This window comes from Dama dama, chromosome 1, assembly GCF_033118175.1.
Source record: "Dama dama isolate Ldn47 chromosome 1, ASM3311817v1, whole genome shotgun sequence".
In the NCBI taxonomy this organism is placed as follows: Eukaryota; Metazoa; Chordata; class Mammalia; order Artiodactyla; family Cervidae; genus Dama; species Dama dama.
Genome location: NC_083681.1, coordinates 60,908,394 through 60,924,712, shown reverse-complemented (window position 1 = coordinate 60,924,712; position 16,319 = coordinate 60,908,394). Strand labels below are relative to the sequence as shown.

At 36.4% G+C, this 16,319-nt stretch overlaps 1 protein-coding gene across 1 annotated transcript in view; it reads left to right on the top strand.

The window, feature by feature from the left end:
• The window catches only part of DCDC1 (doublecortin domain containing 1), a 455,120-nt gene that overhangs the window by 16,327 nt on the left and 422,474 nt on the right, over nucleotides 1-16,319 (top strand). The window contains exon 2 of the mRNA XM_061149231.1: nucleotides 8,760-8,923. Within this exon, the coding sequence (XP_061005214.1) occupies nucleotides 8,772-8,923 (152 nt within the window). The 5' untranslated portion in view covers nucleotides 8,760-8,771. The remainder of the gene's footprint in view (nucleotides 1-8,759; nucleotides 8,924-16,319) is intronic.

The window sequence follows — 16,319 nt, the reverse complement described above, 5'->3', positions numbered from 1 at the left end:
CAAAAACCATAGTCAAAGCTATGGTTTTTCCAGTAGTCATGTATGGATATGAGAGTTGGGCTAAAAAGAAAACTGAGTACCGAAAAATTGGTGCTTTTGAACTGTGGTGTTGGAGAAGACTCTTGAGAGTCCCTTGGACTGCAAGGAGATCCAACTTAGTCCATCTTAAAGGAAATCAGTCCTAAATATTCTTTGGAAGGAGTGATGCTGAAACTGAAACTCTGATACTTTGGCCACCTGATGCGAAGAACTGACTTCTTAGAAATGACCCTGATTTCTGGGAAAGATTGAAGGCAGGAGGAGAAGGGGATGACAGAGGATGAGATGGTTGGATGGTATCACCAACTTGATGGACATGAGTTTGAGCAAGCTCTGGGAGGTGGTGATGGACTGAAAAGCCTGGCATGCTGCAGTCCATGGGGTCGCAAATAATTGGACACTGACTGAGTGACTGAACTGAACTGAACGGCAGTTAAATCAGTATGGCCAAATCAGAGAGCAAGAAACATGATACATCACTGCTGGAATAGTACATTACTCCTCAACAGATAGATACATACTGACTTGGAGTGATATGGCCAAAAAGTCTGCCTAAGGATTTCCGAATATGTGTTACTTAGGATTGGTCTTTAGTAGCTACCTGAGTCTTCTCCCATCAAATATGTACTAGTTCTCTGTGCTGGAAACTGCAGAACAATGACCTTCTGAAGTCTCCTCTAAAAACTTGACGTATTCTTTTAGAGCAGTTTAAGATTACAGCAAAATTGAGGGAAAGGTACAGAGATTTATCACGTAACCCCTACCCCTGACATGTACATAGCCTCCTCCTTTATAAATATCCACCAGCAGAGTGTTGTGGTACATTTATTACAATTGATAAACCTACATTGACATTTCATAATCATTAAGAGTCTATAGTTTACATTAGGGTTCATTCATGATGTTCAATTTTATGATTTAGACAAATGTATAATGACATGTATCTGTCAATTATGGTATTATACAGAGTATTTTTCATAGAAATCTCATATTCTATATATTCATTTCTATCACCACAACCCCGACCCCTGGCAATTACTGGTATTTTTTAAGGTCTCCACAGTTTTGCTATTTGATATTTTCAGAATGTCAGTAGTTGGAATCATATGGTGCATAGACTTTTAAAATTGGCTTCTTTCACTTGAATACTCATTTAAGATCCCTCTGTATCTTTTCATGGCATTATAGCTCATTTTGGTTTCTTCTTTTTAGTGCTGAATAATATTTCATTACCTAGATAGAACATAGTTTGCTTATCTATTCATCTACTGAAGGACATCTTGGTTGCTTCAAAGTTTTGGCAGTTATGAAGAAAGCTGCTATAAACATCCAAGCTCAGATTTTGGTGTGGACATAAGTTTTCACATTATTTAGATAAATATCAAGAAGCATGATTTCTGAAACTTTGGTAAGAGTGTGTTTAGTTTTGTAAGAAACCACCCAGCTCTTCCAGTGTAGCTGTACTATTTTGCATTCCCACCAACAGTGAATGAGAGTTCCTGTTGCTTCACAGGATTTTGGCCATTCTAGTAGGTGTGTAGTGGTATCTCAGTGTCATTTTAATTTGTATTTGCCTGCTGATATATAATGTGAAGCACCTTGTCATGTGCTTATTTGCCATCTGTATGTCTTCTTTGGTCAGATTTCTGTTAAGGTCTTTGGCCCATCTTAAAAGCAGGCTGTTTGTTTTCTTATTGTTGAGTTCTAAGAGTTCTTTGTAAATTTTGGATGATATTCATTTATCAGACATGTTTGTTGCAAATATTTTTTCCCAGCCTGTGACTTGTCTTCTCATTCTCTTTTGTCTTTCACAGAGCAGAAGTTTTTAATTTTAATGAAATCCAGTGGATTGGTTATTTCTTTCATGGATCATGCCTTGGTGTTGTATCTAAGAAGTCATTGACATACCCAAGGTCATCTAGGTTATCTTCTGTGTTATCTTCTAAGAGTGTTATAGTTCTGTGTTTTACATTTAGTTTTGTGATTCATTTTGAGCTAATTTATGTGAAGGGCATGAGGTCTGTGTTTAGATTCTCTCTCACTTTCTCTCTCTTTCTCTTATTTTTTTTGCCTGTGTGTGCACCACTGTTCCAGTACCATTAGTTGACAAGACTATCTTTGTGCCATTGTTCTCCTTTGTCAAACTTTATGTGGGTCTATTTCTGGACTTTTGTAGTTTTCCTCATATAGATCTTGTACATATTTTGTTAGATTTATACCTCAGTATTTCATTTTTTTTTTGAGTAGTGGGCAAATGTTTCTAATTTCAAATTCTATTTGTTTGCAATTAACTTTTGTATATTAACCTTGTATCTTGCAACCATGCTCTAATTGCACCTACAGCCTTTTAAGATGATGGCAGTTCTACATTTCTTGTCTTTTCTTGTTTTCTTGTGTCTTTCTTTCACTGCTCCTAGTATATCTAGCCTACTGTTATAGAAGGCACCATATAATGTGAGTTTGAATATTCAGTTCAGCTGTATAAGATTTAAAAAATGATACAATGAAACAGAAGAAATGCTGAATATAGATAGGTAGTAAGCTAATAGCTTATGAAGTACAGATGACATTCACAGACTGTAGTAAGTATAGATATGTGGGACTTCCCTGGTGGTCTTGTGGTTAAGAATCCTCGCTTCCACTGCAGGGTACATGGTTCAATCCCTGGTCGGGAACTAAGATCTTGCATGCATGCCAAAAAATTATAGATATGTATAAGTCAGTAGTTTATGAAAGAGAGGCAGAATTCAGAAGATGTGCTAAATGTTACATAGTAATCAAGTTAGTAACCTATAAAATGTGCCAAGATAAACAGACTAAATGACATATATGATAGAATAGACAAGTTTTATTCAACAGAGAGGCAGACTAAGCCATGACCTTGCCAATTCAGGGCTGATTGCTGTGTCATCCCTAAACTGACCACCTACTGATAACATCCAATATGGTCCCATTTTGGCCCAAAGATCTATGCCCAAGAAATACAAATAAAACCTGTAGCTCCTCACGAAGTTAATTCACAGGCTATAGCTTTGACCAGGCACAGCTGCCTCTGTGTCTCTCCCATTATTCTTTGGTACCTTCTGTCTGAGCCCCTGGCTCAAATCCCAACTCTGGTTTCCATAGCACACCATCATGGGGAAGGCTGATGTGGGCAGAGAGCGCAAGATTTGGACAGTGTGACCGTGGCACTCATACCGTATCTTAAGTATGTTGACTTTGCTGCTTTCTTTCCCCTTGCTTATCACTGTATGTTTTAAATTTTTTTTAGTGAATTGTGTGAATAGAGCATTTTAATTTGGTCTGTGAGCCCTCTGGGTTAGCTTGCTTGGTAATGTGTTCAGCAGCTACCCTTACATCAAGATAATTTTCCACTTGGCAGTACTCTTCACTTTGAACTTCAGTGATCCTCTCTCACAGTCTGAGATTTTAAGCAAATGCATCTGATCATCACTATCTGGCTGAGGGACTAATAACAAGCTGTGAAAGAAGTGTTAAGTTTTGGTGATTCTATGGCAATCATAAGCACTTTGTCCACAATGAAGGAATTAAAGAGGACCAGTCTCTCGCCTCTGGAATGGGTCCTTCATAAGCAAACCCAGGAACACTGAGCAGATCCCAGTTTACCTGGGAAGAAGAGTAGGAGGTTGTCTGTGTCAGCTCTGTCCTAGTTACATTCTCTCCTTGCTCAAAGCTGAAGTCAGAGGTACTTAGTGGCTCTAATAGTGACCTTTAAATAGTTTTGCTTATATATTCCCATGCACATTTTAAGTTGACATTTAAAATTTCCCATTATAAGCTTAAATAGTTGGAAAAGATGTAATTTTTGGTGTACTATGAATGCTGACATTTTAAAATTTTAAATTTAAACATTTTAAAATAAAACTATTACATTGGTCTTTTAAACATATCCAATAAAATATAAGTTCCATATGGTTTTTAAGAAACATTTTATGAACATTTTCAAACACAAAAGGAAAAATAGTAAACTCCCATGTATTCTTTATCCAACATAAACAGCCATTAACATCTGCCATTCTTATCTATACTTTCCTTCACTTTTCTTCTTACAGTATTTTAGAGCAAACCTGAATAATACTTTATTTAAAAACAGCTTGGTTTGTATCTCTAACAGATATTTATTATAACAATACCTTTTATCCATATCCAATAAAATAATTAACCTTAATGCCAATAGTATCCAGTTTGTGTTCAGATATCACCAGTTGCCTCAAAAATGTCTGTCTTATTAAAGTTGGTTTGTTCAAATCAGGATCTAAACAAGGTTTATGCATTGCATTTGGCTGATACAATTCCTATGTCTCTTTTCTTTTGTAACATTTTTCCCCTCCTCTTATTCTCTGTGCGATATCATTTAACATGTCTCTCTACCCTCCCCTATTTCTCACAAACTAGAAGTTAGATCTAAAAACTTGATTACATTCAGTGTTTGTAGCATGAATGAATGCCTTATAGATTTTCCTGTATTTATAATCTCACTGAACTCACATAAGGAGAAACAATTTCTGGTTGTTTTACTTTAATGACATATTAATATGTTTCAGTGGCATAGGTGATATCAGTCAGATTCATCTATTATAAATTTCCTATCACTCTTTATCTAATAATGACAAACATTACCTAGACAAACATTATCTGGACCCACTATTTCATTATGGTTTGCAATATGATGATTTGCTAATTCTTTTATTCCATCTACATGTATTAACTATTGAAGAAGAATTTTCTCTCATCATCTAGTTGGTTATCCAGAATTATAGCCCATTGTAGGAAATCCCATGTATTGCAGCCTGCCAGGCTCTTCTGTCCATGGAATTCTCCAGGCAAGAATACTGGAGTGGGTAGCTGCTATTCCCTTCTTCAGGGGATCTTTCTGACCTAGGGATCGAACCTGGATCTCCTGCATTGCAGGCAGGTTCTTTACCATATGAGCCTCCAGGGAAGCCCTTTAGGAAACCAGGAAAAGTATATTTATTATTTTTCAGAATAATAAATTGGTGCCCTAGCAAGCAACAAAGGTGAATGATGAAACAATAAAGTTATAAAACTTTATTTTAGTATTAATATGTAATGATGGATTTTTATACATTTAATGTTTCAATCTTTTACTTGATTGAAGTAAAAGCCACGTGGCATGTGGGATCCTAGCTCTCTAAACCAGAGGCTGAACCTGCGCCCCCTGCAGTGGAAGCCTGCGGTCTTAACCACTGGACCACCAGGGAAGTCCTGATCTTTTCCTTTTTTTTTTGTTCAGTGTTCAGAGTGCCCCATCTTTGCCCCATGGAATTCCCTTCAAGTTGGTTCCCATCTCCTTTTGGCATGACCCACTTGGCTTTGATAGCTTCCTTGTTTTCTAACATGACAGGATGTCACATGTTCATGGCCTGAATGCTCCTGGGATTTTAAGACAGTAAAAATATTAAAAAGCTCTTCTTCAACAGCTGTTATATCTTTCTTATTTCTCCTTAAACTTATTTCCACTCAATTTCTTTTTTTTTTACTGAAGTATAGTTAATCTACAATACTGTGTTAATTTTAGGTATATAGCAAAAGTATTTGGTTTTCCATATATATATATATATATATATATATACATTTTAGGAAAGCATATATATGGAGGCCAAAGATCTGGAAATTGGTTTGCTTGAAACTCTTCACACTTGCATGCCCCTTGGAAAGTCTCTGTACGGTCAGTTATTGGTACTCAGAGCCCTGACTTGAAGACTGTCAAGCCTCTCCCCTTTAACAGCTGACACTTGGAACCTACTGTGTGCCAAATGCACTGACTGTGTGAAGTGGCTACTGTTCTTAATCCCGTTTTACAGACGATGGAACTGATGCACAGAGAGCTTACATGACTTGTCCAAAGTGTCACATCTAGTAAGTGGGCAGCAGGAAGGGAAACCCAGACACTGTGGCTCCAGTGCCCAGGCTCGTGACCACTGTGATTTTCAGTGCTTAAAAAAAAAAAAAGAAAAACAGTGGAAGAGCAGATCTAGGCATATGAGAGGAGAACTTCTGTTCATGTAAAATTGTTAATGGATGGGAAGCAAAGAAAAATAATGTTTTTTTCAGTGTATCAGTGAATAAACTCTACATGTGTTAACAAAACATAAAGTAGTACCTTTTTCTGTACTCTGCTAAAATGCCATAGTACTTCATGTCAGTAAAATTAAAATTAACACATTTTTATTTCTTTAATTTCTAAGTAACAATTTGTTCTCATTTAATTAGTAATGTGCTGTAATCTTATCTAAAAACCTCTTATAGTCTGCATATTCTACTTAACCAGTTAAAACATTCTACTTTTAGTGAGGATGACACTGTTTTTACAGTAATATTACAGAAGAAATTTTGCACTTAACAATGGTAGTGATTTCACACTTATATAACTCTTTACACCTAAAAGCATCTAGAAAGTGTTTCACATGAAAAAAAGAAACTATAAACATCACTAAAATGATTACCTCTTTTGGTAAAGATTGAGATTGTAATATTCCCATTTACTAAATAAAAGAAAATTATTGCTATATTTTAAGAGGTATTTTTTAGTAGTTCAGTGAAATTTTTAAAATAATAATTGGTTTATGTAATAAACACACCAGAATACTCAGGAGATTTCATTCTGCAAGGTGATTTACTTTCTAATCATAAGAATATCTCTCATTTTTTCTTTCAACTGGTTTTGCTTGGTTCTCAGTGGTGGAAGTTTACATTGTTCTTAAAAGTAGCAATCCTAGAAAACAGAGTACTACTTAATTTTTTCCATCTAAACTCTGACTTAGCAACCCCTGTGTCTGGGGAAGGTACTTTGATTGTCTAGCCTTGGACACACTCACTTCTAGGAAAGCATGGCCACATAATTCCCAACAGAATCAACAGGAAGGTAGCTTCCAAAAAAGGAAAGAGAAAAGGCAAAAAAAAAAAAAAAAAAAAAAAGGCATTGTGGTGTACTTTTCAATAACATATGCCTCATGTTGTTTGTGTAATTAGCAATGTGTTCAGTTCAGTTCAGTTCAGTCGCTCAGGCGTGTCCGACTCTTGGCGACCCAATGAACCACAGCATGCCAGGCCCCCTTGTCCATCACCAACTCCCAGAGTTTACCCCAACTCATGTCCATTGTGGAGAAGGAAATGGCCCCACTCCAGTACTCTTGCCTAGAGAATTCCATGGACAGAGGAGCTTGGTGGGCTGCTGTCCATGGGATCACACAGAGTTGGACACAACTGAAGCAACTTAGCATGTATACAGGTGTTAGAGAAGGAAATGGCAACCCACTCCAGTGTTCTTGCCTGGAGAATCCCAGGGGCAGAGGAGCCTGCTGGGCTGCCGTCTGTGGGGTCACACAGAGTCAGACATGACTGAAGCGACTTAACAACAGCAGCAGCAGCATGTCCATTGAGTCAGTGGTGCCATCCAACCATCTCACCCTCTGTCGTCCCCTTCTCCTCCTGCCCTCAATCTTTCCCAGCATCAGGGTCTTTTCAAATGAGTCAGCTCTTTGCGTCAGGTGGCCAAAGTATTGGAGCTTCAGCTTCAACATCAGTCCTTCTAATGAACACCCAGGACTGATCTCCTTTAGCATGGACTGGTTGGATCTCCTTGCAGTCCAAGGGTCTCTCAAGAGTCTTCTCCAACACCACAGTTCAAAAGCATCAATTCTTCTGCACTCAGCTTTCTTTATAGTCCAACTCTCACATCCATACATGATACTGGAAAAACCATAGCCTTGACTAGATGGACTTTTGTTGGCAAAGTAATGTCTCTGCTTTTTAATACACTGTCTAGGTTGGTCATAACTTTCCTTTCAAGTAATAAGCATCTTTTAATTTCATGGCTGCAGTCACCATCTGCAGTGATTTTGGAGCCCCCCAAAATAAAATCAGCCACTGTTTACACTGTTTCCCCATTTATTTGCCATGAAGTGATGGGACCATGATCTTAGTTTTCTGAATGTTGAGCTTTAAGCCAACTTTTTCACTCTCCTCTTTCACTTTCATCAAGAGGCTCTTTAGTTCCTCTTCACTTTCTGTCATAAGGGTGGTGTCATGTGCATATTTGAGGTTATTGATATTTCTCCCGGAAATCTTGATTCCAGCTTGTGCTTCTTCCAGCCCAGCGTTTCTCATGGTGTACTCTGCATATAAGTTAAATAAGTGGGGTGACGATATACAGCCTTGACGTACTCCTTTCCTGATTTGGAACCCATCTGTTGTTCCATGTCCAGTTCTAACTGTTGGTTCCTGACCTACATACAGATTTCTCAAGAGACAGGTCAGGTGGTCTGGTATTCCCATCTCTTTCAGAATTTTCCACAGTTTATTGTGATTCACACAGTCAAAGGCTTTCGCATAGTCAATCAAGCAGAAATAGACGTTTTTCTGGAACACTCTTGCTTTTTCAATAATCCAACAGATTTTGGCAATTTGATCTCTGGTTCCTCTAGCGATGTTTAAGCAAATAGCAAAATTAAAATACTTTGCAAAAAGTTATCATTTTTTCTTAAATAGTATTGTACTTATCAAAGACTTAAATTCATATTTTTGTCTTCCTTTGGGGTCTCATCTCTGCTCATTTCTAATGAGATTTCACATTTAGCAACCACTACATGATGGGAAGTAAATTGTGATTAGTGCCCAGCCTCAATTAATAATCCAGGAGGATTTTACATTTTAAATTAAATGACATTCTTCCTCAGTTTGAGCTGGAAATGACAGAAGACCACAAAGTGCTACTTTCGCAGTCTCCTTTATCACCCTTGACTAAAGTCACAGACATATCACAGCAAAGCAGTCCTGAAGACACCTTCAATGGGGATACCATTCAATCAACTTACAAATACTTTTCAAGTGCCTTACCAAGGTAAGAAGCAGCAACTTAAACTTTTTTATTATTCATTATTTCAGCAACTTAAACAATTCTGATGGAGATAAAAGTGCTTTAAAAGGTTAGCTCTTTTATGTAAATTCTCAGTATTTAGTAAAGACTGTATCAGTAAAAATTTGGAGATGTGATGGGCTGCCAAGGTTGTTGCCTAGGTTAGAACCCTTCCATTTTTTTTTTTCTATTTTATGGGAATAAAAAAGATAGATGACTCAATAAACATAAATTATTCCTAGAGCCTGACTTGGACAGGCTAGGATAGTGATGATAACAGTAATGGCAAGGGGCAGTATTTGCTATTTGCCAGTCACCATGCTAAGTGCTTAACCTGTATTACATTTATTTAGTTCTCAAAACAACTTTGAGAGGAATGTAAGGCAGACAGTGTTTTAGTCATCTCCATTTTACATATGAGGAAACAAAGACCTAGAGAGGTTAATTAATATCACAGTGCTGGTAGGTAAAGAAAGTGTGGTAGTTGCTCAGTCCTGTCTGATTCTTTGCAACCCCATGGACTGTACCTGCCAGGCTCCTCTGTTCATGGGATTCTCCAGGCAGGAATACTGGAGTGGGTTGCCATTTCCTTCTCCAGGGGATCTTCCTGACTCAGGGATTGGACCCAGGTCTCCCTCATTGCAGGCAGATTCTTTACAGTCTGAGCCACCAGGGTAAGTAGAGAAGGTAAAGTTTGAACCCAGATAGTTCTAACTCCACAGATAAAACTCTTAACTACTATACTCTACCACACTTCTCAGAAATATAAAGCAGAGGAGACAGAGTTATTTTTCCTGTGTTTTTTTCTCAATTAGAAAGTAAAAGAACAGAGACTTTCCTGGTAGTCCAGCGGCTAAGACTCCATGCTCCCAGTGCAAGGGGCTTGAGTTCAATCCCTGGTCAGGGAACTAGATCCCACCTGCTGCAAGTTAGGAAAAAAAAGGTCCCACCATAAATAAGACCTGGTGCAGCCAAATAAATAAATATTAAAAAAAGAAGAAAGTGAAAGAACAAAAAAGTATCTGTCAGTTATTGATAAACTGTTGTCTGGCTAAATGTGATGCCATAGTTTTTATGTTTAAAAGGAAATGTAGATTATAAAAATATTGAAAAAGTATTCTTAAATTAGGGATTGTGTTAATCTCCTTAGACATGATAGCTCCTATTTATATCTTTGAAGAGTTTGATTGCTTTTTTTAATATGTCACTAAGTTTTTAGGTGAAAGTGAAATACAGATTTTCAGCTAACCTTTGTTTTGCCCTATTCCTCTAAGGTATGAGTGCGTGTTAGCAGTGTATGAGATCACTGACACAGTGTGCTAGCTACATGGCTAGATCATTTTTAGGAAATCATTACCCAGGGTTATATTGTAGAGACATAATTTTCTCATGATAGTGTTCCTCCCTATAAGACAATGGAAAAAAATTTCTAAATAGGATTTTTAAGTAGTCCTTTATACAACTGCCAATGCTAATGTGTGTTTGCACATTTTTAAATTGCCTTTAGAATTTACTTTTACTAAGTTTCCTTTCCAAAATAGTAATAGGTTTACTTTTTTTCTGTCTTTTGTGATATCTTTTATACAACTTGTAATTTTATTTATTCAATTTCTTTCTGTTCTTTGTCTGAGTCTCTAACTTTTGTTTTACTTGCCCTTTTTCTTTTAATATGACAGTCTTTGTTTTTCATATTACACTTTTCTTACCACTTTTTTTTTATAGTTTGTTTCATTGTACTTCTATTTCTTTGTTTGGATCCTAACTTCTTTTCTTTCACCATTGTCTGTTACCATCAACTTTGAATATGATATACCTAGAAAATGAAGTAATCTCTTCTTGACAGTTGAATAGAAAGTCAAAGACAATGCCCTGAGGCCCTTTACTTTTATGAAAAAGAAAATGATGAGTTTCAACCTGAAGGGTCAAGTTCATAAAGGCTAGTGGTAATCTCAGATCCATTGGCATTAATATGATTATCAGAGAGGCAATTTTCTCTATGAGTAAAGATGTTTCCTCCCTGATTGAGGTTAAAACTTCTCTTGTCTCATCCTTTTTTCCTTTGCCACCTTTATTCCACCATCTTTTTGATCTTTTATGAGAAATAATTATTAAAGTATAGTCAGTTTGTTGTTCCTTTACTTATATAACAGAGACTGTGCTTTTCTTCACTATTTAACACATTGTACATTTTTACAAAACCTGCCCACATTAAATCCATTCTTTGTAACCATGCAGTGATGAATCACATTATTCTCATGTTATTATCTGTGGTATTAATCTACTTTTTATTACATTTACCTTATCCTTCTTTTCTTTCTTGTGTTCTTACAATGGTTTGCCTCTGTCACTCTATGTTATATTTGTTTGTAACAAAGGAAAAACTGCTGTGCCAGGAGCCTTCCCCCCAAAAAGAAAACTAACATCAATAGTGTGAGTTCAATATATCATGCCCAAGAAGGACTGATCCTCCCATTTTATGACTTGCCACCAAAAGATCAGATGACTGGAGAAGTATAGCTTCGTTCTTGTGGTTACTTCAAGGAAAGCAAATGATAGGGAACTTTTCCTACCCAGCTGTAGTCTGATGCATTCCCAGGTGACCTGAAACAGGGTATCAGCCTTTGAAGCATGAAGCAGAATCAATTATTTATTGGTAATAGGTATCTAGGGGCAGTTCTGCTATATTTGTGGAAGGTGTCTCTGAATGCTAAAATTGGACAATTTCCAAATCAAAATTGCATTTTTAAAAAGATATTTTTTATGTAGACCATTTTTAAAGTCTTCATTGAATTAGTTTATGGTATTGCTTCTGTTTTATGTCTCGGTGTTTTGGCTGTGAGGCTTGTGGGATCTTAACTCCCCAACCAAGGATTTAACCTGCACCCTCTGCACTGGAAAGTGAAGTCTTAAAAACTGGACTGCCAGGGAAGTCCCAAAATTGTATATCACAAAACTAACAGAATGGTCTAGACAGTTAGTATCTCTTTCTATCCCACATATATTTTAATAATATTTAGCTGATGATCATCTAAGAATGTAATTTCATGATTATTATAGCAGAATGTTGTAGTGTTGTTTTTTTTTTTTAATCCCACTTGCAGCTGAGTGTAATATCAACTCTTTTAGTTCCCCAGAGGACAAATTATTGTTAGTATATTATATTAGGACTTAAATCAGTTTTAAAAGTGAATCGCCAACATCTTATTATAGATTATCTGGTTGCTGATTCACAGACAAATCTTGATTTCGAGGAGACTAACAGTGCTTAATCTAGTCACTCACTTTTTTATATCATTTTAGTTATCTTGGCTATTTTGAATTGGAATGAGTCTTAGGCTCTTTTTGAACTATAAGTATTTGGTTATATCACCTTTTCTAGGGACGGTTTAAGTTTAGTAATCTCACAATTCCAAAGATGAGCTATTAGTTCCCACAATGGGATGAGCAGCAGAGTGAGGGGAAGGAAGCAGTAAGGAGTTAATGAAGCAAGCCAACACCTCCACTGTTTGCAACCTCCATTGCCCAACAAATTGCACTTTTCCTAATTCAAAACTTTTGTCAGATTTTTCTTTAGAGTCTTAAAAAAAGAAAACTCTGCAGATCCAAACATTAATATATTGCTGGTGGTGGTGGTTTAGTCGCTAAGTCGTGTTCAACTCTTGCAACCCCATAGACTGTAGCCCACCAGGTTCCTCTGTCCATGGGATTCTCCAGGCAAGAATACTGGAATGGGTTGCCATTTCCTTCTCCAGGGGATCTTCCCAACCTAGGAATCGAACCCAGGTATCCTGCATTGCTGGCAGATTCTTTACTGACTAAGCTATACTTTAAAAATGTTAATAGACTATATCATTTCTTTTTGAAAATTTGCATTTCCTCTGGAAAATCCTTTTATTTCTATAATCTCCCCCAATTTTAGGTTTAAGATGTACCTTATTTTTATTCCTTTGTACTTCTGCACAAGCAGAGCTAATATTCATTTTTTCCTTTGAGTGGGATAGTTTATGCCCTGATCCTGTACTCAGATGAGTCCTTTACAAATTGTATAAATTGTTTTTCTTTTTTACATTTCCTTCTACAAAAGCAAGAAAGTTCAACTTAACAAACATTGAATATCTCCTTTAGGGTATACGTGTAATTTGACCATAATACATTAGTTATTATTCAGTAATTGAGCTACAAATAAAAGTTGGACTTATTGTGTTATAAAATAATTGAAAATTGGTCTGCAATCAAGGTATCTTTACCAATATTTCTAGATCAAACTAGAATTATATTTTCTTCTGGTATTCAAAATAAAATTTGGGAGAAATTATTCGTATTTATTATTGCCACTTTCTATTATTCACTTTCCGTGATGTTTAAATTACATTTTACCTAGTAATTGTAGAAAGGTGTTTATGTCTTTAGAGGTTATTTGTTTCTTCAATTGGGGGGAAGGTAGAATGACAAGTAATGAAATCTTTGTGGTTTGTGTACTGCAGATTTTGTATAAGTTTCCATGCACCAAACATAGATGGGGTTATTTCTTTTATCTGTTGCATCCAGTATTTTAAGTTGGTGATTTCTTATTAAATGTATTTAAGGTCATTTTCCTTTATGTTTATGTTTTCTTATTTGTATTTATTCCAATTAGAGAGTTTAATTACGGTTAAAATGGTAATAGGATAAAGACAAGTTTTACAAATGACAATATTAAAATAAAACCATAACTCTTCAGGAAGGTTTAAATGCCATAGGAATATAAAGCGAGAAATATATGCTTGTCAAATATACAGTATAAATAAATAATTTAGATGAAAATGGTTGACTACATTTAACAAAGAGACTACCAAATAATGAGGGGCTAAAGAGTGGTTGTTAGATTTGATGTACTTCATTGTACATTGTAAGTAATTGCTATCCATAAAAATTCTATGGCTTCTGTATAAGAAAAAGAGACATTTTGACAGGCAACACTGGTATGAAGCGACAGCAAGCACAAATCCTTGGCAACTGTCATTATCCTGCTGTTGAATTCACATCCAAACTGTGTGATAACTTAGACCTGCATGCTTGTTACTGAGCCATGATCTGTCAAAGTAGCCACACTTCCTACTTATGAATAGAATTATTAGCCACATGCAGATTTCTGCCATAGAAATCTAAACTCAACAAGGATGCTTTGTGTTTCAAAATCAGAGGAAAACCTCCATGTCATTTTATGCTTGTGCTGAAATTTTTTGAAGTGTTCTTGATAAAATAAAGAAATAAAGAAAATACCATATTAGTTTATATTTTAGCCCATCATAAAACATTCAAAATCAGTAAAGATTTTGAATAAAGCTAAAAGTGAAGCAAATGTGATTAGAAAGTTCATTGTATAAGTTAGGCTACTATTAGCAGAGTAATGGGAAATTCAGCTGAAAGTGACTTTAAAACTGGACACTCACTATCTCATGTAACAGGAACTTCAGAGACAGGGCAAGTCTAGGGTTTGTTCAGTGCTTCAGCAGGAGTATCAAAGAACCTGACCCTTTATATCTTTCCCTGCACCATCCTCACAATATTGGCTAGATCCTTGGGTTTGAATCCTCTTACTGGGAAGGCTCATCATATGCTCACTAGATGCTCACTAGACAATTTCTGACTAAAGAGGATAGGTATTTGATTATTTATATCTCTTTTTTATTAGTGCAAAAACCTTTCTCCAGAACGCTTCTCCTCATTTTATCATTGGCCAAAATTGAATCACAGGCTGCTTAAGTAACCCATCATGCAACAGAAATGGAAATAGCTTCACTGGCGTCAGACCACTGAATGTTTACCCACTGCAGCTATCAGGGGATGCCTTCCATGGACATATAAAGGGGGTGACTATTCAAACATAACTGAGGCTTTTCATCTGAAGAAAAATGGAGAAAGGACCTTTAGAAAATCAGTGTTACATGACATAGTTTTGACTTTTGGCTTTATTATATTTTACCTTTTAAATTGTATATGTTTCTTATCAATGGAATTTTTGTGATACATTTTTTCATGATGTCATAATTATCAAAGAATAATTCTTGCATATCAATCATTAGTTGAGTTCCAGTGGCAGTGAAGAGATAAAACAAGGTTCTTACCCTTGCAGAATGGGATATGAAATCATCTGAAATCACATTATAAATCACAAAGTAAAGATATCAGTATGCAAAAAGTATATCAGTGCTTGCACAGGACCTGGCAGAATGATTTGAAATAAGGAATGACTAGGACCTATTGGGGTTAATCCCTCACATATGTCCTATCAGCTTGTACAGATTTGTTGAGATTTTTCTCTATATCCCTAAGACCTGAACTTTTTCATCTTAATAACCGAGACTTTTCCTTCATAATACTAATCACAGTCAGTTATTGTAAATTTATATGCGTGACTACGAGTATGACATTTCTCTTTTACACTAGACAATTATTGTTATTATGGAAGGGGTTTTAGAAAATGTAAACACTGAGTTCAATTAATATTTATTAAATACTTACTGATTGAGGGACTTCCCTGGTGGTCCAGTGCCTAAGACTCCATGCTCCCAATTCAGGGGGCCTGGGTTTGATTCCTGGTCAGAGAACTAGATCACATTTACTGCAACTAAGAGTTCACATGCTACAACTAAAGATACCGCGTGTTGCAATGAACATCAAAGACCCCACGTGCTGCAGCCAAGACCCGGTGCAGCCAGATAAATAAGTAAGGATTTTTAAAAATACTAATTGAAAGATATACAGTACTGAGTATATATCTGCTGAGTGAATACCACTGGCAAAAAAGCATACATGTAAGAACTATGGAAGGCAATGTGCTGCAGTCATAGCTGAGGGACATTGTAGGGATATTAAGGGGAGCAGTGGGCTTTCCTGATGGCTCAGATGGTAAAGAATCTGCCTGCCAGGCAGAAGACACGGGTTAGATCCCTGGGTTGGGAAGATCCCCTGGAGAAGAAATAGCAACCTACTCTAGTATTCTTGTCTGGGAAATCCCATGGACAGTGGAGCCAGGCAGGCCGCAAAACAGTCAGACACAACTTAGCAACTAAACAACAACAGCAGCAAGAGTGACATTATTAGAAGTTTTCTTTAAGTTGCTATTAAAAAAACCCACTAAGATTCACTGATGCTATTAAAATAGAGGAAATGAGAAGGAAGATTGCTCTTGCCAAAACTAGAATCCTACCATTAAGTATTATCTGGCCTATTTATCTGCTTTTTCTAGTCTCCTCCCTGGGCATATTTTGTTGTACTTTTAGACCTCACATCTTTACTTAGTTGTTGCTTTGTGAAACAAAAGTTGTAAATTAGATTTAATGGAAACCACAGAAAGTAAAGCATAATTAAATATTTGTGGTTCAGCTGGTAAAGAATC